Source organism: Zootoca vivipara, chromosome 7 (assembly GCF_963506605.1).
Source record: "Zootoca vivipara chromosome 7, rZooViv1.1, whole genome shotgun sequence".
Classification (NCBI taxonomy): domain Eukaryota; kingdom Metazoa; phylum Chordata; class Lepidosauria; order Squamata; family Lacertidae; genus Zootoca; species Zootoca vivipara.
Genome location: NC_083282.1, coordinates 50,235,496 through 50,261,859, shown reverse-complemented (window position 1 = coordinate 50,261,859; position 26,364 = coordinate 50,235,496). Strand labels below are relative to the sequence as shown.

Below are 26,364 nucleotides of genomic sequence, written 5' to 3'. Positions count from 1 at the left end.
AGCATATTTTGAGTATGCAGAGAGAGAAACTTTTTCACCCGAGGCAGCTTAACTGTCAGTTATGTAGAAAAGCAGCATAACAGGCCCCAGATATACATCAACTGGCAGGAAGAACTGTATCTGAAAGATGCTTAACAACAGAGCTGCACATGCCTGTATTACACGTGGAAAGAGATCCATTTGCATTAAGGATAAGTTATGATGACAGCTGGTTTCCCCACCCACATATTGCATTTTATTAATTGTGGGTTTATTCAAGTCTGGTTTGGCAGCATGACAGTTTCTCGAGCCCAAGGAGAATCTGGGTTGACCAGCAATTTTTTGGCCACTCGCCAGTTGCAGTTTCACAGGACTTACAGGTAGGAGACTTGGGTGTTTCATCTAACTCACCTCGCCTCAAGCAGGCCAGATTTTTTTAAGTGGCCAACCTGTGGCATAAGCACCACCGTTAGTGGAGCAAGAGGCAGTGACTGTGGGAGCCAGTACAGTGGTACCTCTAGTTGCGGACTTAATCAGTTTTGGGGTGCAACTAGAGTGCCTCTTCTGCACATGTGCACGGTGCGATTGAGCGCTTCTGCATGTGCGTGAAGCACGCAGATCGCTTCTGCGCATGTGGTGAACCCGGAAGTAAACACTTCCAGGTTTGCCGCATTCGTAAGTTGAAAGTCCGTAACAAAAGCGGAACACAACACGAGGTATGACTGTATATGGGAGTGAGCCAAGTCTATACAGCCTCCCTCCCTCTGCAAAGCTATGCTGATGAGAAGAGGGCAGGAGCAGAGGCCTGGGATGGGTTACAGCTACTACAGTGTGCAATAATGCCTGTAACAGCACTGTTTCATACTTTGAGGCACTCTTGCCAAAAAGGTTGCCAGTTATTGCTTTAAGTCAGGATCCATAAATCAACCGTTCAAACCCTGAGATCTGAAGTTCCCAGTTGCTGGGACTCAGTACTTATACAAAGTCATACATGGGTGTGCACTGATTTCCCTAGAACAGTGGAAGAGAGAAGGAGAACAAGTCATATGTCTACCAATTCCCCCAACAGGCACAATCGCTTACATACCCCCATCACAAACTTGGTGTAGCTTCGTATCACAGAGGCTTGGCTGAACTGAAACAAAGAGAGATCAGAGGTGTCTTCAGGCTCAGACCATCACACACATTGAGCGACTACAAGCAGATCACCGGTTATCAATAAGGCTACATGGAATATGCAAAGAGACTGGCCTAGTTCTAGATACAATCTAAACCAGATCTGAGCTAACGCGGGCAGCAACAGCTTTAAATTGACAAGAGGATGTAAAAATGTTACGAGAGACATTGCATATATCTTTGTAAATCAAGAAAATCTTTAATAAACAAAAAACAAAAAACTGACAAAAGGAACCTACTAAACCAGGTGTGGGGAATGTTTGGTCCTCCAGATGTCACTGAACTACAAGTCCCACCAACCCTGGTCACTGACCATGCTTGCTGGGGCTGATGGAAATTGTAGTTCAGCAGCAGGTCGAGGGCCAAAGGTTCCCGATACCTGCACTGAACTGAAGACATTGTAAACACAACTCCACAAAGACTACTGAGTTGTTAGATAAGTACAGGCAATTCAGCTTCCTCTTCTATGGAAATAACTTTTCCATAGTTACACTCCACCCGTCTTAATATGCGATACCATGTCCCCAAGGGGGAAAAGACTTCATGAGCCGTATTAACAAGCAGCTCCCAGCAAACAGGTCAGAGTTTTGATATTTTCTTAGCCCAAATTAGCATGCTGCAAACTAGGCAAAAACTGAATATGGGGAATCAATGATGCTTAAGAGAAGCCATGTGCACTGAACAGAAAAAGTTGGCTAGAATGTGGCAAAGGCACTTCTTGGCTGCTATATGGTGATGGCTTGAGCTTGTAAAGTTTACAGATGAGCAGATCAGTATTGCTGGGTGGGGGAGGTTCATGTTCTTTGCTGAGATTTATCAGCTACTTAAAACCATGCTCAATTTGAGCTGTGGAAACAAAGAGAGAGAGGCCTCACTAACAGATGACACCCCTCCCCCTTTAGTTCTGCAAATCAAGGCTTCAACCTAGGTCTGAATGAGTCGTTGAAAATGTCCTGCTTTCTCTCTCTTCACACTTTTGCTATCAAAACCTAGCATGTTTTATTTCAGCTATTAGCAAGTCTGCCAAGTTCTTCCAACCTATATGTTTCTGTGATATCAGTATTAACTAGTAGTCCCTAAAGCAGGGGTGGGTTAAACCATGAGTAAAAGGTAAAGGGACCCCTGACCATTAGGTCCAGTCGTGACTGACTCTGGGGTTGTGGCACTCATCTCGCGTTATTGGCTGAGGGAGCCGGTGTACAGCTTCCAGGTCATGTGGCCAGCATGACAAAGCCGCTTCTGGCGAACCAGAGCAGCACACGGAAACGCCGTTTACCTTCCCGCTTGGGGCGGCACCTATTTATCTACTTGCACTTTGACGTGCTTTCGAACTGCTAGGTTGGCAGGAGCTGGGACCGAGCAACGGGAGCTCACCCCACTGCAGGGATTCGAACCGCTGACCTTCTGATTGGCAAGCCCTAGGCTCTGTGGTTTAGCCCACAGCGCCACCCGCATCCCTGTTAAACCATGAGTGCCAGGTGCAAAATAGTAGCTTAGTCAGGTGGACATATACTAAGAAGTCCAGAAATTAAAGGATAGTATCAAAACCAAGTTTAGAAGTCCTTCCATACAAAAACCCACTCCTGGTTTTCTCCCAAGCATTCTTTTTCACAAATCTGGTGCGTGTGCGTGCGCACGCTGATTCAGGGCAAATCACCCAGAGATCCACTATTGCACTAAACCAACAAGCAACTCAACAGGATGAGAAACCCCACCACTCACGTTGTCATCCACTGCGTAGGTGTTGATCAAGTGAGCCAGAAGGTTGCAACACCATAGAAAGATGACATCACCTAGGATATGAGGAACTAAACCGCTAAAAAACCAAGAAGGGAAATTGGATAACAAAGACTTGAGTTAAACTACAAGAGTTTTGTGGCTATTTAAAACAGAACCGTTGCCTTTGAAAAAGAAGATGCAATTTAGACAAAAATCTCATCAAGAGTTTCCAGAAAATGTGGTTAACCCCTACCCTGATACAAAGATTCCAATCCTCTAGTTCTGTTAATTCAAAAGGAAATCACTAACTCATTCTACATGGCATTCTACAGCACAGATGCATTTTAGAAACCTCAGTGCTGATTAAAAAGTAATCACAGATAAAATAAGATTTGTTGATCTCCTTATTGCTGTTTTGACCAAGCCATTCCTAGTAATTATTGCTGCTTAAGTAGTAAGTCTGGGACTCCTTCCAAAAAATGCCTTAGGCTCTGACTTAATGCAAGGAGGAGCTCCAAGGCTGAGGTGCTGCCTATGAAGCCCCAAGTCATTTGCTTTTGTCGGTTTTATGTGATGTGCAGGAGACACTACTGCCTGGTCACAATGGGCAGCAATTTATCTCTGCTATGTACCTGCAGAGTTTTAGAATTCCAAAGGAGTATCCTATTTGGAGCACCTATGCATTGTCTGATAAAAAAGGTTGAGTGCAGAACTGAATCCTAAGGAGTGTGAACAGCAACCTCCCGTTCTGCTGGCAGATGACTGTTTGGAATTAAGAGCTGGCCCAGGGTGTGGCAACTGATCAAAAACAAAAGTTTCAGATTGAGTACGGTTTACTAGGAATTCAGACAGACTCACGTACACAAAGAATCCCATCAGCCCTTCTTCCTTCCAAATTGTCCTGATGGAGCTGAACACGCCCCTGTTGAGAAAGAAAATGGTTAAGACTCAGGGAAGCAACTCTCCCACCCCTCTCCAGTCAGCAGCACATTTATGCAGCTGCTACTGGCAAGCTTCAGCAGGGGAAAGAAGAATCGTCTTCCTCTCCTTGGAACAAACCAACTGCTAAACGAGTGTTATGATTCCAGCACAGAGGTGGACAACCAGCGGCCCTTGGCCTAATTTCAAAGCCCTCAGCAAGCAGCAGTTCATACCTCTGGCTAGGAGTAATCTGTTCTTGGCCAGGGAGGAAAAGGGAATGAGGAAGGGGGTTGGGAGGGAGTTAAGGCTCTGGCCCTGCCCACAGCCACCTTCAGTCCCCCTCATGCAGCCTCCAACCAAATACCCCCTCTTCAGAATGCATCCCCCCCCCGTCTCTCTCTCAAAAAAGTTTCCCATCACCATAATAAAATAACAGTTTGCAGCATAAAAATGTCCAGCAGGGATGAATCAAAGCATATTAATAGCACATATGTGCAATTCAGAATACTCCTACTCACAGATACCTAATAGTCCTGTGATTTTTTTAAAAAAAATCCTGACCTGGGGACAAAATAACCCTAAAGAGGCACCGAGCCAGCCTCTCTCAGATGGGCATTCTACAACTGGGGTGCCACCACACAGAAGGCCCTCTCTCCTTAGTAGCCCCACCCCCACTTCACTTTGCTTAGTGTAGACACCTTCTTCAGTAGAGTCGCTGAAGAAGGAATCAAGGAATCTTGTAGTCCTACTTTGGAACAACTGCAGTTTCTGGATTATTTTTGAAGGCTGCTGTGTATATGCTGCATTGCAGTAAGCTAAGCATGAGGTTACTGGGAGTTGGGTAGCTGGCAACCAAGCTATCTCTATTCAGGTGGAACTCTCTCCTAAGAAGTGTGCACAGCCTCCATGCTGCAGATTTTTAAATGAAGCCTTAAAAGCCATCATTTACAAGCTGCCTTTTGCCATTTTTAATCTTTTTTCAGAATAGTTACATACTATAGCGCTCTTTAGTTGTTTTATTAGTCTCTGTAACTGTTTTAGATGGTCTTTTTAATAACTATTAAGGCTGCTGCCTTTGCTAGTTTGTGATTAGAGTGCTGTATTTATTGTGTTTTTACAATATTGTGAGCTTTCTTAAGTGGAGTATGTCCCCCAAAGCATCATATGCATGTTTTTATAGAAAGCAAATAAATACTTAAAATTGCGACAGCATAGTTGCACTATCTTAAATTTTGGCACAAGGAGACCATTATGAAATTGTATTGATGTTTCACCTCCTTTTTGTCTGAAACAGAAGATGCTGAAACACATAAAATTCTAGTGGGACAATGGATATGTAGCGTCAAAGACACAGTGGAGTATGAGGAAGGACGGGGAGCTGTTCTTGCTGATGCTCCTTGGTTTACAGTGAGCAAATAGTTTATCCAAGACTATTATTCTCAGATTCAACTCTCAAAGGGCAGAACGATCTCACCTGTACTTCACTTCCCGTCCTACGAACTGGACCATACAGCGCATTGAAATTACTGCAGGGAAACAGAGGCATTTAAACAACTGCGGTTGCAAACCATTTCATCACTTCATCAGGATCTATCAAGCAGTACATGAGGCACGAAATCCACCCCCCAAAAATGCAGCATTCCATCAGTCACAGTTCTTAGTTCATGATGCTTAACAGAGATATAAATGCATACCTCCCTAGCAGCAAAAACCCCAGGAGAGCATTGTGGCTCCTTAAACATTAGCAAGTTGCATAAGATTTCACTGATTATGGGGAACCTGTGGCCCACTTGATGCTGCCACACAACATCCCAGAATCCCTGATTACTGTCCTTGCTGGCTGTGACTGATTGCAACTGTAGTTCATCAATGTCTGGAGGGCCACAGGTTATTCATCCCTGCATCAGAATCCACCCTGTCAGATGTATGAAATATTTTCATCAGTTGTAGAGTGAATATCCCTCTTACACTTCGGCACATGCACCTATTATTATGTAAGCTGTAGGACCAAAATGTCATGAAATGGAAAAAGTCCCAGTCTTTTATAAGCAGAGTCAGATTTACGTCAGCAATCATTAGTGACAGCAAACTTCCTTCTCTATCAGTTTTAACACCTGAAAGTGGGGTGTGTGTGTTTTCTTTAGTAAGTAAGAACATCTCAAACAAGTCTGACTCAAGGTCAGGCTCCTGTCATGGCTAGGAATATTTCCCCCAATTTTCTTTAAAACAATTGCTTCAAGAGACAAACTAAAAGCTAGTCTTTCTTTTTATCAAAATGTTTATACTACTTGATTGTAAAAAACAAAACAAAACCCCAACAACCCTCAAAGTGGTTTACCTACAAGGTTAGAAAGAGATTGAAAGACAGCAGACCACACAACTCACCATGCAGTGGATGAGAGATAACCCGGGATACACACTGCATCATCATCTCATGGGAGGTCTGAGAAAGAAGGTTAAGCAGAGTGCAGTATGAGAAATGGCATGACTGCAACTCATCACACTGTCCTTAGGACTATGTTGGGAAACCGACTGCTTTTAAGTATTTTAGTTTTGCCATTTGAAAAACAAATCTGGGGGACTACATGGAAAGCAGAAATTCCCAGAGTCTCATTACCTCAAGCCACGACCTGCCTCCCACATATCTTTATTCTGATGTAACTGTATACGAGATAATTCAAGAGAGGAGAGATTGAGAAGCTTCGGTAACACAAACAACTTGACCTCAGAGGTATACCCATGTCTGAAGGCAAATTTCTGCTTTCTTTGAAACTTTTCAAGCCTCACAACATTATATATGTTGGAAGACCACTTTCAGGTCTTTTATATTCTCATTATGCCATTTTTGAAAATTGTGCAGCAGGCTCCTACTTGAGCAACAGAACTTCTCCCTTCTCTCCTCTGCAACCCTCCATCTCAAAATCTATTCCAGAGCATTGGGGGACCCTCTGGAGCAGATTTTGGGTCACACAAGGGGAGGAAGGGAAGTCCCTTCCATCAGTGTATTGTGCAACACTGGATACAACCAATTGGTTGTGCAAGTGCAGAGCAAATTCTACAATGGCAATGGAACTTCCCTTCCCTCTACCCACTCACCTGCTGAATGCCCTCTGCAGGTTCTCTCTACCCTCTGAAGATTTGGGGGTGGTGTTGGAGAGAATTCTATTGTGCTCACAGAAAATGTTCTGCAATCATTTAGTTAGATTAAATCCATTCATTTTAATTTTTAATTTCTTGAATGGCAGAAGAGCCAACATCTTAAGAAATCAGGCTGACCCCACGTTTGCATTTTCAACCTTTCCAATCTTCTCACAGCGTTAGCCCATGGCAGTTTTCCAAACTAGGTCTAGCCTTACAGGAAGTTAGGGAGAAATGAACCATGTTAACTTTCCTAGATTTATTAGAATGCAAAGTTGCAAAACAGCGTTGCTTCCCCCCCCCCCAAACACTAGGTAAAAGATTAAGTAAAGAAAGATTGCTTGATAATGGGTCCCACCTCTTTTGCCACTTTCAGGAGGGACGTTTTCACATCATCCTTGTTAGAAACATGTTCTATATCCTCCAAAGGAAAAGCCTAAAAGACAAAATGGAGAGACATTAAGCTCACCTTCCTTCAGAGACTTTGCTTTGATGAGCAATGACACTCGATGCATCTGCTATTAGGGGTGTTCCCAAGGCTCCCTATTCCTCAATTCTAATAAATAATATAGCTGGGGGGAAATGGGGGAGGAGCTCAGGTGACCATACATGAGGGGGGGTCACCATGTGACGCAGATTGGGTTGAAAGATAGTAACTTGCCCAGTGAGCTACACTCCCATCTTTGCTTATCCCTTCCTCCTTAAGGAAGTAGGAACCATGTCAGTTCATTAGCCAATCTAGATAAGTGTCTACATGGATTGGCCACAGCTGTCCAGTGCTTTCCCAGTCCTATCTGGAAATGCCAAGAATTGAACCTGTGACGTTTTGGATGCAAACCACGTGCTCTGTCACCAAGCTATGGCCCTTCCCCAACTTGCTTCCCTTCTCTCTACGGTCTTGCTGCAAGGGAGCCAGGTTTTGTGTGTGTGTGTGTGTACAACTTTTTCTGCCTCAGAGAAATGGAGAAGGAAGTTGCTTTCCACTTTGAAAACACCCAGCTTGGAAGCATGCATTTGTCTCCTGCTCATCACCCTGTGTCTAAAGCACCATTAGCAGGAAGAGAATCAGCATGAGGAGGCCCAGACTCGAAAGCACTGAAGGAGCATGAATGAGCCTCTCTTCCCGCTTCCAAGCAATGCACAGACGGGAGGGAGTGGCAGCCGGCGCAGGCTCCCGAACCATAGAGCTGAATCAGGCAGTGTTGAGCTTTCGGAGCTTTCCTGTGCACAGCAGGAGGGGACGGAATGGAAGGCAGCCAACTCATCTTGGCAGGAGACAGAGGAGCACTCCTCCCATCCTTAATGAGGAGCTGTCACTGACGATTAGAAAAGTGAAATCAACAGCCCCACTGTCAAAGGCTGAGCAGGCCAAGAAGTGTCAGACTAACAGGCTTTCGCAGGAAATAAAAGGTCACTAAGAGAGGATCAGCACATCATTATTTTAGGGAGGCTGAAGGCACTCAAGACATTCCTAAAGCAGCCTGATGGTGACTTAATAATCAATTAATTTAAAATATGGTCCAAGAGGGCCATCAGTGTAGGACCGTAATAAAAAAAAAAATGCTGAGGATTCAGAAAATCGTTTACAGAATGAAAAAGGGGGAAAGTTAAAAGACACGCTCAGAGGGCCTCCGTTCAGCATAAGGCCAGCAGCTGCTGCTCTTTCAGCTCAGCAACTCAAGATCTTGCAAAGGATTTACTGCCTCTGGTTGAAGGAAAGGGGCTGTTTGCTACAACCAGAGTAGTGGCAGTTGCTCTTGAACAGGCACCCCCAAACTTCGCCCCTCCAGATGTTTTGGACTACAATTCCCATCTTCCCTGACCACTGGTTCTGTTAGCTAAGGATCATGGGAGTTGTAGGCCAAAACATCTGGAGGGCCACAGTTTGGGGATGCCTGCTCTTGAAGCTCATTCCTTCTCACTCCATAGTGGTGTCAGCTGAGACTTCTGTTGTAATGAAATGCTGACCTTTCTTTTCTTTTCTTTTCTTTTTAAAAAGCCATTCACAACTAGCCTTCAGTACACCAAGTGCAGAGAGGAAACTTGAACCTTACCTTCTTTACTCTCCCTCTGCTTATGGTGGATAAAGTGCTAGAGAGGATTCGAGGAGCAAGGCCACGGAAAAGGCCCCTTTTCCCATCCACTTCCACAATGTGTCTGGCTAGGAAATAAACGATTGTGGTGTCACATCATCGTGGTCGTCAGTCTTCAGAAGCTCCAACTTGCAGCTGACTAAACATCTACTTGGAATAACACGTCTCAGGGCATTAGACTATCCACTGAAGATCCCATTGTAAAATGAGAACCCTGACATTGCCAACTAAATCTTTCTGCCTACCTTAAAGAGTTACACTGGATTTTACTGGGCTAGGTCAGAGTGTGAAGATTCCTTTAACTCGTGCTTAGCTGTGTTGCCTCCTTCCACCCCAAGGGGTTCAGGTTATAATCTGCAAAACGTTTTGAAAGGAATTGCAGAGCCTAAATTATTACAAGCATCAGATGGTAAGACAGAGAGGAAAAACTCAAATGTGCTCCAAGTATAGTATAATGCCGTGGTTGTTTGCTACAGTGGAAATATAAGACTAATTCCACTTTTCCAACCCTCAGGTTGCTGTAAAGAGGAATTTTTTCTAGCTGTATTTTTTTTTTCAAAAGAGAGAAAATGTTTCTGTAAGAGCACACCTACAAAGTGATCTTCATTAAACAGCTGTATTATCTAGCTCTTCAGTTGATTGTCATGCTTCACACAATAAAACAATCACAAAGAAAAGCATTTTAAAAGCTTCTATAGCAAAAAAAAACACCCCAGATTCTAAGTCACAGTATGGTGGCTCTATATACCATTATATATATATAGAAAGCAAGGGGTATTATAGATTCATGCAGTGATGTCTCTCTACATGCTATAAATGTGTCTGTCTTTTAAAATTTTGTTTTATGCAAAACAGTTTGCTAATGAATATTGTTTTAATAGGTGCCAAACATTTCTCTAAGGGAAGCACATAAGTGGTATGGCTGAAAGTAGCAAACTAAATCCTCAACAATCATTCCACTACTCATAGTAACACTTTCATAGCTAATAGCTGTTATAACAAAATGATTTATTTTATAATTTGATTGTTTTATAAAATGTACACACTGCTTGATTGCAAAACAAACAAACCTTCAAAGTAATTTACAAAAAGGATGAAATCCTCATCCATCTAAATGGATGTCCCAAAATCAAAAAAGGCACAATAAATTAAAAAGGGTTTTCTGGCCTAACACTAGATACGTTGCTGTTGTTTTTCCTGTAATTTTGTTGGAATTGACACAGAGTGGCTGGAGCAACCGAGTCAGATGGGTGGGGTATAAGAAATATTATTGTTGTTGTTGTTGTTGTTGTTGTTGTTGTTGTTGTTGTTGTTGTTGTTATATTATCAGCATTATTTATATAAGTAGATATTATTCACACCAAACTGCACTTTTTGCAGCATATGCAACCTTTTCTAAGTCAATAAGGACCAACAATGATTCCATACAGTCTAGACAATACTTTTTTTCCTGTTACAAAATGACTAGCAATATAAATGAGATAAAGAGTGTTGGCCTGGTTTGCATGCAATACTAAGCCAAACCATGGCTAAGTGTGTGGGTACTTACTCTAAAAATTACAGCCACTTTGTTCTTCCCCCAGTCCTGCTGCTGTGCTACTCAAAATGAAGACATGGTTTGGCTTAGCATTATATCTGAACTCAGGCTCATGGTTTGTCTGGAGTGGCAGCAGCAGCAATTTTTTTACTGCAAGTACCTTCATATGCATGCATTCATGCTTAGATACAGTATGGCTTAGCATTACATGCAATTGGGCCACTGCCTACAATATTTAAAAGGCAATAATGCAAATTCAGGACATGCCTACTAAGGTCTACTGGAGAGTACTTCCAGTTTCAACTATGAAAACCTAGTGCACCATACAATTTTAGCTATCACTTTTTTGTTATTGTCTGTGATCATTGCAAATCAAGATGATCTGAGCAGTATTCCTCCTGCAGCATCTATATTCTCATAAAAACCAACTTTGTTCACAGAAAAAAAAGAACAACTGATTTATCACAGCACTATACTACTGTTGACTTATCCATCATTTCTAAGTTTTGTATTATCCTTATTCAACTACTGACAAACTTTCCTTGGATTTTTATTAAGGTATGCTCACCATATGTAAAAAAGCCAGGTAGGTAAAGTACTTTTCTTCCCAGCAAGTTTCTCCCGACAGTTGGAGGAAGAGGTTCATGCCCAACCTTTAAAAGAGATACCAATCAGGCAACATCTGCTTCTTGCAAGAATCCAGTGTTCTTCTTTCATAAGTTTATATCCTATATAGATGGTACATTTCCCCATTTGTTCTCAGTTTCTTACTCAGTTTCACCAACCCCAACCCTTTACTGAATTAAAAGATTTACAGGCCCGGTACCTCATAGCTAATTTTAGTTTTGTCTTTTTGCATTGTTCTAACCCACTCTGAATCCTTATGGTGAAGGGTAAACAATCCAAATAATCTTCATGCACACACCATTTTTAGTTGTGACAGTGTCATTTTATACAGCAAATGGCACAGCAACGTTCTTTACAATATCTAGGTAAATTGCAAAAAGGAGATTAACCTCATTTATGAGGTATTGACCCTCCTCCACCTGTTGCAAGGGGTCACACTTACCACAAAACCCGGAAACCGAGCCCTAATTAGGCACAGCCCCAGTAATTAAGATGAAGGCTACACCTACTTGCCCAGGGATGCCCGGAGGCACATCCCAAGATAAACAGCAAATGCCAATAACTCTAATTAATTTTCGGGCCCTGCTTCGCAACTACCAAATTTTGGGGGTGCCTGCTCCGTCAGAGGCCCAGAGAGACTGCCCACCCAGAACCGGCTTTCGGATGCGACCGCACCTGCACCAGCAGCTTCACATAGAGCAGAGGGTGGCTCAAGGTCGTGAAGCCGGCGCTCAAGGCTACGAAAAGGGCGTCGGTCCCCTCCGCCGGTCCCGGCCCCATTCCTGGCCCAGCGGCTGCGGGAGGTACCCCAGGGCCCACCGTTACAGCCGCCATCCCCTCTGCCCCCATCCAACAAGGGAACGCACTTCCGCGTACAGCTCCTTGCCCTCGTCACATGACCGAGCCTTTCGGTCACCGGGCATCTACGTCATCACATCACGCAAGGGGAAGGGCTGCGGCAGAGAGAAGGAACTGGTGGCTTTCTTGCATAGACTCAGAAAATTGTAGAGTGACCACGGATACGATAACTTCCGGGTTCGTTTTCATGCTATCCCCCCCCCCTCCTGGGTCGGACTTTAGCGAACAGTGAAAACAATGAACAAGAGTTTCAAGAGTTTTTTTGAGTTAGAAGCGATCCATCCAGGAACACCCAGGAAAAAGGGTCGTTTCCTACTTCAGATGTTATTTCATTTGAAAGAAATGTGATTTTAAGCTTTATTTTTTAGTGGTGAACCCTTAAAAATGTTCTGCTATTGGAGTTCAGGGAGGGAGAGAGCCTTACGAAAGCGAGGCTTTCCGCCGCCAGTACTGCAGTTTGAGTGGCCTTTCTGCGACCCCCGCTAAGCCCCCTTTCAACGCTCAGTTGCGCTCGGAATCCGTCTGATCCATTGTCTGCATTAGAAAACGCAGAAGATCCGCCTCTGAGGCCACCGCTTGCCGTGTTTGCCCAGGCACGGATCCGGGATTCCGTGTTTGTTTTCTGCTCGAGCCGTCATTTCAACCCAAAGCGGGGAGGGATATGGCGCTCGAAGTGCACCCCGAGGCAGAGAACTGGGGAGCTATGGAACCATTCGAAGTCTAAATTTCCCTATCTTTGTAACCATTGGACGATACCATTGTTGTGCAGAGGGGAGAGTAGAAGGCGTCGGAAGCGCCAGGTTCTTTCTTAGGCATGTTTCTTTCTAGCAAATACCTAGTGGAAACGAGTCCAAGGGCGCCCTTGGGCGACAGGAGCTCCCAGCTTATTAAGGGGGCGGAACCGTTTAAAGCTGTTTAGGGCGATAAGCAACATAGAGATAGCAAAGAGTAGACGCCCCGCCGTTTTGTTTGACAGTCTCCATTTTAGGCTCCTCGAGAGGTGAACATCTGCTGCATTCGACTGGGCTTTTTTTAGGGTGGTTGGAGGGACCGTTTTTGGTGAAGGAGAGCATACCCATCACACACGCACCCCATGTCTGTCTTTGTTTTAACACAGTCGTGGGATGATTTTGGTTGGTTGACAGTAGAATCCTCTGCATGTCTACTCAGGTTGTCTACTAAGTCATGCTGAATCCGTGCAAATGGGCATAGGGTTGCAGCTACAGACACACAAAGCTTGTCAGAGTGACTGAGTCCGTCAATCAGGAATAGTGAACCCCCGTGCAACTGCTCCACTGACCGTCTCTGCCTCTTGACAGCTTTTGGTGTGTGAATTCTTGCACTGGAATCCTAAGAAGAGCTGTCCTGGATCAGGCCAAAGACCTGTCTCAACTAGCATTCTCTCCTCACAATAAACCAACCAGATGGCGATGAGAAGCCTGAGCACACAACCCTCCTCACTTGTGATTCCTACCAACTGGCATTCATAGAATCCTAGAATCGGAAGGGACCACGAGGGTCACCTCGTCCAACCCCTTGCAATTCTGGAATCTTTTGCCCAACGTGGGGCTCAAACCCACAACACAGATTAAGAGTCTCACACTGTAATTGACTGAGAGAGACCTAGAAGCTCACCTGGAACGTGGTGGGGCAGGACAGCGTGGTGGTGAAGTCAGGGTCGTGCAGACACAGTGGCCCGGATGGTGTGGTGTGGTGTTTTGGGGCGCAGATTGGCTATGCTCATGTGTCAACAACACAGCGCTACCGAAGATTCGCTGGATCAAGCGAATCGCCGATCTTGTGCAGTATCCTGTTTTCACAGTGGCCAACCAGATGTGCATGGGAGGGCCCATAAGTGGGATCTGAGCACAACAGTGTTCTTCCTTCCTCCAGTTTCCAGCAATTGATATTCAGAAGCATACTACTCTTCTGAACCTTTCCTAGCTCTTCAGTCTCCCTCGTAAGGTGCACTGACCAGAAATTTACAGTCTTCCAAGTGTGCTGGTACCACAAATTTGTACTAGCAGCTGTATTTATTTCATCACCAAAGACTGAAAACAGGACAGGTTCTTAAAGTCTTTTTAATAGAGTTGGTGTAAGTCAGTATCTATACATCTCACCCTCATATTTGGAGATCATAATAAACATGGACAGGGGCAGTTGTCCCCCTCCCCCAATCAATACAAATCTGAGGTTCTGTCCCCCTCCCAACAAAAGCCTGCCCTCTAATAAAAATCCTGGCTGCGCGCATGATAATAAACAGTGGTTTATGGCAATCTGCAATTTGGGGAGAATGTGTGGGGCTAAATTGCAGGGAACTTGGAGATCACTTGCCATCTAACTCCACCTCATTCCTACAGCTTGCTAACTTGATATGCAAGAGTTGCCACTCTGCCTCAGCCTGCAGAAATGGATGTGATACTGGTCTACATTGCAGGATTGTTGTAAACTATTGTCTACCTCAGCATGCCTTCTATATCCGCAATATAGGGGAAATAATATTGGACAGTTTACTTCTCCCTTCCTGTCCTGGTGCAAAAAAACATTGGCAGAGCACTTTTTAAGATTAAAATAAGAAAATAAAAATCTCAAGTTTTCCTCACATAGGAAGATCTGAGTGAGAAGGAGCATGAAAACCTGTCTTCTCTGGTGTGTTAGGTAAAACTATAATACTTCTTCAGATACTTATAATAGTCCTGAATTTTACAATTGTCTCCTCTGAGCAGTAGCTACTTTTAGTCCTTTGAGAATTCCTCTCCCAGTGGTGTTAGATGGAACCAGGAGGTTACGTCTGTAGAGTAGGCAATTGAATTGCCAATTTATATACAGTACTGTACAGTATGTATTGTCTATAGCTGTGAATTGCCTAATGTTGCATATGCTGGAGTAGTTGTATGGAGCCCCCTGGCGTTCAAATTTGTCAAGCACAGGATACTGTGAAAATACCTTCTAGACTAGAGCAGCCTTCCTCAAATGTTTTGGAAAACAAGAGATAAGCAGCAAAATCCTGAAAATCTTACATTCTACATATGTAATTAGTTAGTTCTGTTGCAACTAATTGTAGTTTCTTTCTTTCTTGCATTGCTGATGGTGAGAGGTGGGAATTGCAAGTTGAAGTTGTATTGCAGCAGAAAATATTAGATACAGTGCACGACCGAAACTAGAGTCAAGGCAGAGCCAGAATTAAATGAAAAGACCACTTCCAATACATTTCCTTAAAAAAATAAAATCATATACTTAATAAGAAGCCTACATTCCTTGCATACCCTCGTAAATCTTGCTCATTTTCTGCCAACGTTCTGCTTTTCAGTACTTCCTCATATTTTTTTTCCTGTTTATGGTAAACCAGAAGGGTTTCCCCCCTACATACCACTGAAGGCACCAGTTTGCTTGCAACTGTTCAGTAATTTGAATATTCTGTCCAGTGGTTCAAAAGAAATTATTCAGAAATACCTCAAGCAACAGAAAGACTGAGCTGTGAAAAAAATCACAGTGCGTCCTTGGTGTGGGTTCTGCTTTGACCATTACTTCAGAGCGGCAAGTCCAGTTTCAGACTGACAGGTCTCAGTACGATGGAGGAGCAGAGCTATACAGCCACCTCTGTGGTTAACCTTGTGGATGCATTTGAGAAACTCAGGTACAATAAACCCCCCCCTCTCTCCCACCCCTGGAGATGTTATATGAGAGATAAGTTTTTTAAAGAGCAGAAATCGTGTAAGGACCGTTTCAAGTAGCATGGTGTGTGTGTGTGGGGGGGGGAAACCCCTATGATTTTGCTGTTTACTGTATTTAATTCTGATCATCCTTTGGCTACCAAATTGCTAAATTCCCCTGATTCCTGCCTCTGGCAGAGAATGTGCCTGAGTCATGGACACTGCAAAGCTCATTCAGAGTCACTCCCAGAGACATCAGTGCCAATCCAAATTGTCACCTGGGAATGTGGTCTGCAGCCACACACCATACTGGGAAGTGTAATGAGGAATTTGCAGCCACACAAGCAGCTTTGCCTTTGCCGTGTCCCACAGAGACAATCATCCAGGGTTAAGAAGAAAATTCAGACCTTGTGGACTTCAGGGTAAAAAGCAGTAAAGTATTGTGTCAGATGCTACAGGCTGTCCCAGCAGGATCCGTTTACTGGTTGTATACTACTACTTTGCCGTTGTTGTGATGCTTAGCTGTTTTAAAAAATATTCCTAATAAATAATAATAAATAAACAATGGGGTGGCTAGCCTGTTTGGCTACATTTGTGAGATCTGGATGCTGGAGTAGGTGGGCTATTGGCCTGATCCAACAGTCTCTTATGCTATTCTTATGTTTCCCCACCACCACCCATCGTCTCTGACCATTGGGCATGCTGGTTGGGGATGACTGAATCCAACAATATCTGGAGGGCAACAGGTTCCACATCCCTGTTTTAAAAAGGTCATTTAAACCGTTCTAGATGGTGTTGCAATCCATGCAATAATTCTGACAAGTTGCTGAAGTGTGGAAGCTTTGCCCATAAGAAGCAGAAATCAATGTGGCTGGGTTTTACTCTTTATTTTCTCATAAGTAATACAAGCTGACTGTAAGCCGGGGAGGAGTGCTCTCCTTCTGTAGCCCAATCTGCTTCACTGCTGGCCACAGAGGGAGCAAAGCCATTTCCTCTCCAGCCAGTTGGGCCAGGAAACCTCAGTGCCCTCCCTGCCTTCTTTGCCAGCTCAAACACTCACCTAAATGGAATTCTATGAGCTTGTCTGCACAGGATGCTGTGGGGTGAAGGTACCCTGGACTCAAGCCATGGAGGGTTTCAGATGTGACAAGCAGCACTTCGAATTTAACCTGGACATGTATTGGCAACCAGAACAGCTATTCCAAAATGGGAATAATATGTCCACACATCAGTGTTTCTGGGAGCACCTTTGCTCCTGCGTTCTGCACCAACCTGAATTTCCAGAGGCCCTTCGAAGGCAGCTGCATGCAGAACATATTATACAGTATCCATGGCACCATTGCATGTGTTACTGTAGATACCGGTACCTCTGATCTACTTATTAAATGGCTACACATTTTTGGCCACAGCTGTTCACTGGGCATCCAGAGGGGCAGCCTGATCCAAAAAAAGCCGCCCCCCCCCCAATTTGCCAAGTTTTTCTGCACTCTGACAGTTCCGCTATACATTCATCCGTTGCTAACATGACATTTCAGTGCTAAATAGGGAAATCGGAGCACAGGTTTGTACAAAATGAAGAAGGGGCATTTTCTAGTAAAAGCAAAACAAATTAAGAACAAGCAGAAAACTGCAGGGGGATTTGACCCCCATTGCTCTCAAGAGCCCTGGCACTCTGCAGTGGCTCAGAGAAGGAAGGGATTTCCACGTAAACCCTTGAAATGCCGCATGCCTTCTCCTGCTGATAAATCTGGTGGCTGGACTCTGCACTATTTGTCAGATGAAAAGATATCAGCCTAATTTATACTTTAATGGATTTGGATTTTATGAAGACTGCCATCTGGTTGTCTTTTTGCAGCATCCTGAGTCCAGCTTTGCACTTTGTTTTAAAATAAAAAGTTGGCATCCTTCTTTTCTATTATACCTCAGCATTAGAGTTACATTGCAAACTGGCATGATTTCATCATGCAAATATAAGAATACACACACACACCATGCAAAGGACTACGAAACAAAAGCATATGTGAATGCCCCTTGTAAAATAGTCCTGAGAGTTGATGGGAGTGACGCCATGACTTCATTGAGCCTCCTTTCCATCTTCCTGGCTTCACATAGCTTACAGTTGTAGCAAGTGGGAAGTCCTGGGGAAGCTCAGCGGTATGGCATGTGCTTTGCTTGCAGAGATTCCAGGATCAGTCCTTGGCTTCTTCCTTCCTGAAACCCTGGAGAGTGGCTTCCAGTCAGTGTCAGCAACACCGAGCTAGGTGGACCAATGGCCTGACTTGGCAAAGGGGCATCCCTACTCTCCTGCCACTGTTTTGTTGCCTGATCTCAGTGCCACACTCCTTCTCCTTCTGTGTCTCCCTCTCCTCATGTGTCAAATGAAACAGGGGGAATTGTGCTTCACTGTGTGTGTTACTGTGCTTCCTTAGCATCCTGTGAAGCTGCTGTTCCTGTTTATTAGTAGTATACGCAGAGCAAGGAGACTCTAGTCTCCCTCTCAATCTGTGTCTCACAAAGGAGCAGTCAAAAGCTGGAACAAAAGCAGGACTGTTTGTGGGTGTTCTTGATTGCATGGAAAGGTTCAGGGATAGAAATGGCTTTGGCGCTTCCTGCGGGATCCCCTGCTTTCTTGGACGCGGCGTACCCACTACCTCTCTTGCTTCCAGTTCTTTGCTTTCCTTATACCAGTCCCACCTTACAGTTTGACTGTCACCTTCACTTTCAAAGAACTTGACCTGGTGGAACTCTTAAGGGCTGAATTCGTAAAGTAGAACCCTTGAGACTCCCAAGACGAAATGGTCAAATGCTCTGGAGCTGCCTTTGGCTGGGAGCTTCTTTCTTCCAAGGTAAACTGAACAATAGGAGAAGTTTCTCTGAGGGCAGCAGGGAGGGGGGGGGGAGATTTCTGCGGTGCTTTTATAGGCCCTAAGCAATTTGATATATGCCAGTCAGTGGGAAGAGGACTCCTTTTTTTTTAAATGTAATGTGTGTGATATTACTGTGATATTTTTTTCAAAGTGTAAAAAACCTCCCGAGCATGAACTTCAGTCAATCACAAGTGAATCATAGAACTGTAGTGTTGGAAGGGACCACGAGGGTCATCTAGTCCAACCCCTTGCATTGTAGGAATCTTTTGCCCAATGCGACCCTCAAATTAAGTATCTCATGCTCCATCAAGGGGAAACTGAAGGAAGCTTACACCTTGAAGAAGCCCATATTTCCATAGACTAGAAAAGAGGAGCTTATTCCCCCAGTCATTTAATGAAAACTGTGTGTCTGTATTCAGACACATGTAGGTCTCAGTCAGCAATCTCTCTCGGTTGCCAGGCATCTTGCCTTGAGAAGTGCCTCTAAAATCTCTTGGATCCATTTTCTTGAGTATACACCCTGAAATTAAATCGCCAAGATATATTTACACCCGCAGCGTATCTGCTTTCAGCGCTGTTGTCATCTCCTGGCAACTATCGTCCTTTTCAGATCTTCTCCACACTTTTACGGGATATGCGGAGGGAAGGGTGGCTTTTGCCCATTGGCCTCACTCCCTGACCTCCCGCGTTCAGGGGAGAAATTCCGAAAAGCTCCTCCGTGCAATGACAGCTATAAAGGAACGTAGGCTCTTCAGGCAACCTGCCACCCTACAAAGCCATAGCTCTGCAAAGGCTCATTTCAGGCTTTCTGCTGAATGTGTGACGGCAGGAGGGTGAGGGCAGCGGGCAGAAAGAATCTGCCTTCTTCTCTGGCCCCACAACATATGCTGGGGTCTCTGGGTGGGGAACATGCAAACACTCTACCAGCTCCTTCCCTTAACTTGGCCCTTCCATGCGTCAGCCCAGAGGGGGTTGCCCCTTTAGCAAGACTGCTGCCTCTGGTTAATCTTGAGCTGTGGCTTGTTTTGGAAAGGCAAAACTTTGCTTCGGAAGAGGAAATAAAAGCTGCCTTTTGGATACATGAGGAAGCTTAAGGATAGTTATGACGGCTGATTGTGGAACAGAAAAAAGGATGTAGCCTTCAGTAGCTACTCTCAATGTAAATGCGGAAGAGACTTCCTCAGCCCTGCTCTAGGGCTTGTGTATCATACATTTTAAAGCACACCCCCTCCCCACCGCAAGAATCCTGGGAATTGTAGTTTTTAAGGGCTCTGTGAGGGGTAAATTACAGTTTATTTATTTCATTTATATCCCAACTTTTTCTCCAAGGAACTTTGGGTGACATGCATGGTTCCCTCCCTCTTCATTTACTCCACACAACAACCCTGTGAGGTAGGTTAAGTGGAGAGGCAGTGACTGACTGGCCCAAAGTCACTCAGTGAGCTTCATGGCTGTGTGGAGCTTTGAACCCTGGGCTCCCAAGTCCTTGTCCGACACTCCTAGTGTTTCCAAAGCTTGGGTTTCCAGCTGTTGCTGGACTACAACTCCCATCATCCCTAGCCAGTAGGTCAGGGTGATGGGAGTTGTAGTCCAACAACAGCTGGAGACCCAAGTTTGAGAAACACAGCTCTAAGCACTACACCACCCTGACCCTTAATGTGCTTTAAAGTATGGTACGTACACAGCTTTCATATGTTGATTTGGTCTACAAGAGGCACAAGCAGTTCTATGAAAGAGAAGACAGGCAAACTGTTTTTTGGTTTTTTTAGCTTCTCGTGGGCCAATGAATTGGTGTCCAGTGATACACTGTTCACATTGGTCCCCATACAATGGATGCAAAGCCTTTTTGTATCCATTATGCATCTATGCCTATCGTGTTATTCACAGGGCTGCAAAGTTTATCAAATGATTAGCAGTACCCAGCCACGCGTTGCTATGGCTCATCCCTGTGACTGCCCCCCACCCCACCCCATCCCGACCCATGACCTAACCCGATCCCGTCCTCCTTCCACTCCCCACCCATGCGAGTCCGCACCTCCACTCAGTCCAGTCTGCAAACCTGAGCTGAGCTGCTTTGGAGAGGGAAGCTTTTCTAGCTGCAGTACCTGTGGTGTCGTCGCTAGAGGGTGATGTTTTGCAACCTCTCCTGTTCCTGTTTTTTTTGTTTTTCCCCCAAAAAATTCTAAAAAAAACCGTGTTTTTACCTGTGATAGGTGTGACACATGTACAATCTAAGTTTATACAAACACTCCCATATTGGACTGCAACGTTTTGTCAAAATTTCAAATCATTCGGTCAAGCAGTTTTGGAGCAAGCTGAGCACACACAACCTGGCATTTTACATTTTTATTTATATAGATTAGTGATTTAGGCTGCAGTCCTATTACCCACTTACTTGGGAAAGTGAATTCAATAGGACTTACTTTCTGGTGTAGGGTTGCACCGTTAAAGATTTTTGTAGGTACCAAAAAAAGATGCCCTTGATTAACTGGGTGCAGATTTTTGAAAATAAATGATGAAATCCAATGTCACATGGCCGGACTTCTGCTTATGTTGTGGGATGTCCTCTTTCTGACCTCCTGCCTGTAGCCTGATGCCCTGAAAATCTGTTCTGATGCATTCCCCAACCATCTGAAGCAAATTTTGTGTGTGCGTGTCAGCTGCAGGAGAAGGAGAGGAATGGAATGGCCTGTTTGCACAAGAAGAAGCCTGTTCCACTTGTAGGCAGATCTCACCCATTATTTTTTAAAAAGAAAAACTCTGCAGATAGCAAGCACTTCTCCTTTTCTCTCAGGTATGATAGTATGCCTCTTCTAAGTTGATGCCTGCTATGATATATACATGCATTATCAAAAAACAAGCAAACCAAAAACCACCCCAAAGACAGCATTAAAAATGTTTGCAATCAGTGCATCAATCAATGAATCAACTCAAACTTATACGATTAATTTCTTTGATTGGGTGACTTGCAATCTTAGTTATTCAGCAACAATTGCTGATGCTGTTGTGTAACTAAGGACGGAGAGCTTTCGTTGCTGTCTCAGAAGTCCCTGTTCCCAAGGGCCAAAACAGATCATGATGTGGGAGGCTAGAGATCTCGGTTGTTGTTGTTTTTTGCTTAATTTTTTTTTAAGTTCTGTTTCCTGGATGCAAACTAACTCACCCCCTTACCCCCCCCCCGCTACGGGTTAGGTGGGAAGGAGGAAATAGGCAGTCACTATACAGCTGCCTGTATTTAGACATAGGTAAAACTGTCAATCCTAGTTTCTTTCGGTTTCTCATTTTTCCAGTCTAAAGTTCAGTTCCACACGTTTTTACAAAAAAGTCCTCATGAGAACTCACCAACATTTCAGTGTTAATTTCTCCTTTTTGAAAGGCAATTTTGCCTCCCACGTACATTTTAACGCAGTATATTTTCCCTAATGTTTACATTTCCCCTTTGTTGTTATGATTTTGAATGTTATTTTCAGTGACATGAACACTTCCTGCACCTTAGTGGATGCTTCCATTACAAGGCTGGAGAACAGCACTGCAAAACTGAGAGAGGTGCAACTACTATTGATGGTTTGGTCCCCATGTTGTCTCCGAATGTTTTGCTTTTGCTTTGGATCTCACCACACAGACTGCTTGGCTGTGCACTGCGTTTTGCAGAAGTGGGCTGAATAATGTCATTCTAAAACTGCTTGTCTTTTCTGCGGCTAGAGCTTGCCCGAGTCCTAGCAAGGAGCAGATCCTTCCTCAGTCTGGGCCCTGCTTGAGAGCACCGAATCTCATGGTCTCCTACCTGCTTCCACCTGCGACTAGCGGAAGAGCTATGAGCGAAGCCAAGGAAACGCCTGTACAGCACAGCCAAATGCCCTGCCGTGCAGAATCAGCGACGGAGCCACGAGAGGCTCCCAGAGGGCTCACAGTCAAGTGTCTCAGCTCTTTTCGCGGCAAGATCAGTGCAGGCAACTGGAGGATTCCACAAGATGCAGACTTCCAGGCAAGCCTCAGGACAGACTCCAGCAGCAGCGAAAACCAGGTCATTAACCACCAGATTACTGTTGTTGTTGTTGTTGTTGTTGTTGTTGTTGTTGTTGTTGTTGTTACAGATCACATTGAGTAGGGGCAATGTTCTGGGCAACTGGTGCTGTCAGGCAATGAACATCTAGAATGAGGAATTATCTCTTTATTATCCAAAGTAGACTTAGGAAACAGCATGTCTATCAGCCCAACCCCTCTCAGCTGTTCCTAGGTGTGCACCCAATGAGGCAGTTGCAGCAACAGAGAGGCCCCATCCACAACCTAAGATGATGTATCTCCCCAAGCAGGTGCAGACTGCCTACGCACAACCGTTTTCTGCACCTTCTGCTTTAGTCCTCTTTTGGTCCTGGGAGAGATTGGAGCTGGAGAGGTGGGGGCAGGAGGAGGAGGTGTGGCAGCCAGAGGTGCCGTATTGTGCCCAAGATTGGGGGTAGGGCGTCATGCATTGTGTGTGAGAGACGTCATGCATGCACCGCATTGTCAGGAGAAGGCCGATAGCAGAGCTCAGTGTGGCATTATTCCTCTCTTGAGCTCAGGAGGCCTCCTCTCAATATTGAACCACGCTGGCCTCCTCTGCCCTCTCAATATTGAGGGGGCTCAGATATTGAGGAGGCCAAAGACACCTCCACCCCTGGGGGTTGGCACACCCGTGAATCTACACCCACCTGACTTATCTTTCCCTCTCCCTGCACCTGTTTTTCACGCTCCAATCCTGCAGCTTCTCCTGCCTCTGACTCTCATCTCTGGGCTGTTGCAGGCTCCCCCAGATCCCTTCTCCCAAGTCAGTCTCCAACCCCGCTTCTGCTAGTGGCCACTCATCACTTTCCAGTCACCAGTGTCCTGACAGCAACATTACGAGGGCCAAATGCCAGGAGCGAGTGGGTCAAGAAGCCCGAAAGAATGCAATTTTTTCCTTTGTGCAGTTGACTCGTTTCTACAGCGGGTGGCACTGTGGTCTAAACCACTGAGCCTCTTGGGCTTGCTGATCGGAAGGTCAGCGGTTCGAATTCGCGTAACGGGGTGAGCTCTGGTTGCTCTGTTCCAGCTCCTGCCAACCTAGCAGTTTGAAAGCATGCCAATGCAAGTAGATAAATACCGGTAGGTACAGTACTGCTGCGGCGGGAAGGTAACAGGGCCGGCCCTACATGTAGGCTGGGTGGCGCAGGGCACCATGGCGCCGGGCAGCCAGGAGGGTGCCGCGAACTGCACCCGCCCGCTGGCCAGCTGGTCCGCCGCACAGCTGCGCCCACCCGCCCACCGCGCTGGGAAATGGGGCGGGAGGGCGCCGGAAAGATCCGGCGCACCACGGCGCCAGGGGCGTTTAAGACGGCCCTGAAGGTAAACGGCGTTTCTGTGCACTCTGGCTTTTGTCACAGTGTTGTGTTGCGCCAGAAGTGGTTTAGTCAGGGGTGAGCAAACTTTTTCAGCAGGGGGCTGGTCCACTGTCCCTCAGACCTTGTGGGGGGCTGGACTATTTTTTGGGGGGGGGAGAATGAATTCCCAGCCCTCACTGCTGGCAGACGCATCGCACTGTTGTTGTGCCCCCCCCCATTTGTTCTCCCACTCCTCCTCGGATCCCTTTTTGTTGTTGTTGTTCCTGTTAGCCAGAGATTGTGTTCAGCGATTGGTCTGTTTTTCAATTTGCTGAGTCAGTGGATGTTTCTGATTGGGTGCAACAGGTTCATTTTTAACCCTTTCTGTGCTTTTTTTGGCGCTTTGGCAGACTATGTCAGTGCTGCGTGTTAGTTCCAGCGAATGTATTATTTGTCATTTATTTCTGTTCTCTTCCCCCCCCCCAAAGTGCAGCAGCTTTGGGGCATCCCCCCCCAAAAGCAAAGCAACTTCCAAAACTTTGGTCAGCAGCTCCCCCCCAAAAGCTCAACAACTCTGGGCACTTTGTGATAAATAAGGGGTCTTTGGTTTGGTTTGGTTTGGTTAAATAATTAGTTTTTGGTTTATTAAATACAGTTATATATTACAATTATACATTTTTGTTATTTAAACTATAAATATTTTGACACACCAAGCTCAAAAGGTTGCCCATCACTGACCTAGATAGACCAATGGCAGGACCCTGTATGAGGCGGCTTTCTATGTTCCTATGAATATGCATAATTTTGTACACACACAAACACAGCCTTAGTTAGAGAACCCAGCCCTACTAATATGCAGTGCCAGGAGAGCAGGATCTACTCCATTGGGCTCATGCTGAATGCTCCACATGGTCAAACAGTTTCTCTTTATACACACAGGAGCCAGAAGAGAAAAAAATAGCTTTGGAGCTCCTGCAAACAGAGCAGGCCTATGTCAGCCGCCTTTACCTCCTGGATCAGGTTGGTTTTATACGGGCAACAACAGATTTATGTGCTTCTGATAGACACACGGTTGCGCATGCACACACGGGTCGGCACTGAATCCGGAAGTATCCCTAAAACGTCACTGAAAGAGTGGAATGAGGGCTAGGCAGAACGCTTTACACGGGTTCAAGAATGTGCAGGGGGTCCAGAATGTAACCCCAGTGCAAAATGAGGATTGTCTGTAGTTTACTTGACAGGGGCGTGCTGAGTAATAGTGCTTTTCCCCCCCCTTGAAATGGGGGTGGTAGACCAAATATGTTTGGGAACCTCTGCTCTAGAGGGACAGGTGAAGGAAAAGTTCACTTTGGAAAATGGTGCATATTGGAATAAAAGTGCATGAAAAAGCTGGTGAATTTTCAGAGGTTTTCCTCCTCAGTAAGATCCCCGAAAATACCCTGAAAGATAGAGAGAATATTTTTCTTTACGCATGCGCAGCAGCTAGGATTCTGTTAGCTCAGAAGTGGAAAGGGGAACAACTTCCAACAATTCAGGAATGGCTAATCAAATTGGTAGAATTTATGAATTTGGCAAAAATGACGGCGACAATCAGAGATATATCGAAGCAAAAAATAAAAGCTGAGTGGAGATATGTGGAAGAATTTTTGGAAAAAGAGAATATAAAAACAGATTTAGTGATATGTTTGAATGATATAAGAGGGGATATAAATGTATATAATGTTGGTGAAGGTACGGATATGAAGGTTCATAGAGAAATAGCAAGTTAACGAGACTATATAAAGGGAAGCGATATAAAATTGATCAGAAGTGAATTTTTAAATGTTTTTCTTCTCTCCCCCCCATCTTTCTTCTTTTTTGTTTTGTTTTTGTTGTACTTTTTTTAGTATCCTTTTTTAAAATGAAATGTAAGACGTGTAATTCTCTTTACTTTTTTAAAAAATTGAATAACAATTATTTTAAAATGAAAAAAAGAAAAAGCTGGTGAATTTTCATGAGAACTTTCCTTTTTTGTAAAATAAATAAATCACAAGCTGATGCTGAAATGTGGGTGACTGAACTTAAGGCTGGAAAAACGAGCAACCGAGAGCAACCAAAACTGACAGCTTTCTCCATCCCTGGGTTCCAGGTGTTTTTCTCAGAGCTGCTGAAGGAAGCCAGGAGTGGAAGAACATTCCCAGAAGAGGTGGTGAAAATGATATTCTCCAACATCTCATCCATTTACCAGTTCCATGCTCAGTTTTTCTTGCCAGAGCTGCAGAAACGTATGGAGAACTGGTGAGTTATGGTAGCCATATCCCTTTCCCCATTGCATTCCTGGAAAGGGAAGTGTGGGGGGTGAAGGTTTATGCAACTGAAAGCAACTGCTGTATTATTTGAAGTCTAGAATCTGAAAAGATACCGTACAAGAGGTCTGTGGGAGGGTCACTTTGAGTTAAAACCTTAATTCTTCATCCC

The 26,364-nt window shown here is 44.8% G+C and overlaps 2 protein-coding genes across 5 annotated transcripts in view; one reads left to right on the top strand and one right to left on the bottom strand.

Annotated features, from left to right (window-relative positions):
• Positions 1-12,086, bottom strand: part of MTCH1 (mitochondrial carrier 1) — a 51,752-nt gene extending 39,666 nt beyond the window's left edge. For all 4 annotated transcript variants that reach the window (XM_035121425.2, XM_035121424.2, XM_060277024.1 and 1 more), the window contains exons 1-9: positions 11,866-12,086; positions 11,132-11,216; positions 8,988-9,094; positions 7,292-7,369; positions 6,181-6,238; positions 5,270-5,321; positions 3,737-3,796; positions 2,878-2,971; positions 1,067-1,114 (exon numbers count right to left, since the gene is read on the bottom strand). In XM_035121425.2, coding sequence (XP_034977316.1) covers positions 1,067-1,114; positions 2,878-2,971; positions 3,737-3,796; positions 5,270-5,321; positions 6,181-6,238; positions 7,292-7,369; positions 8,988-9,094; positions 11,132-11,216; positions 11,866-12,039 — 756 coding nt within the window. In that variant the 5' untranslated portion in view covers positions 12,040-12,086. The remainder of the gene's footprint in view (positions 1-1,066; positions 1,115-2,877; positions 2,972-3,736; positions 3,797-5,269; positions 5,322-6,180; positions 6,239-7,291; positions 7,370-8,987; positions 9,095-11,131; positions 11,217-11,865) is intronic.
• A 3,340-nt stretch (positions 12,087-15,426) lies between these two features.
• FGD2 (FYVE, RhoGEF and PH domain containing 2) overlaps positions 15,427-26,364 on the top strand; it is a 28,444-nt gene continuing 17,506 nt past the window's right edge. The window contains exons 1-4 of the mRNA XM_060277022.1: positions 15,427-15,685; positions 22,271-22,592; positions 24,847-24,927; positions 26,036-26,184. Of these exons, the coding sequence (XP_060133005.1) occupies positions 15,621-15,685; positions 22,271-22,592; positions 24,847-24,927; positions 26,036-26,184 (617 nt within the window). The 5' untranslated portion in view covers positions 15,427-15,620. The remainder of the gene's footprint in view (positions 15,686-22,270; positions 22,593-24,846; positions 24,928-26,035; positions 26,185-26,364) is intronic.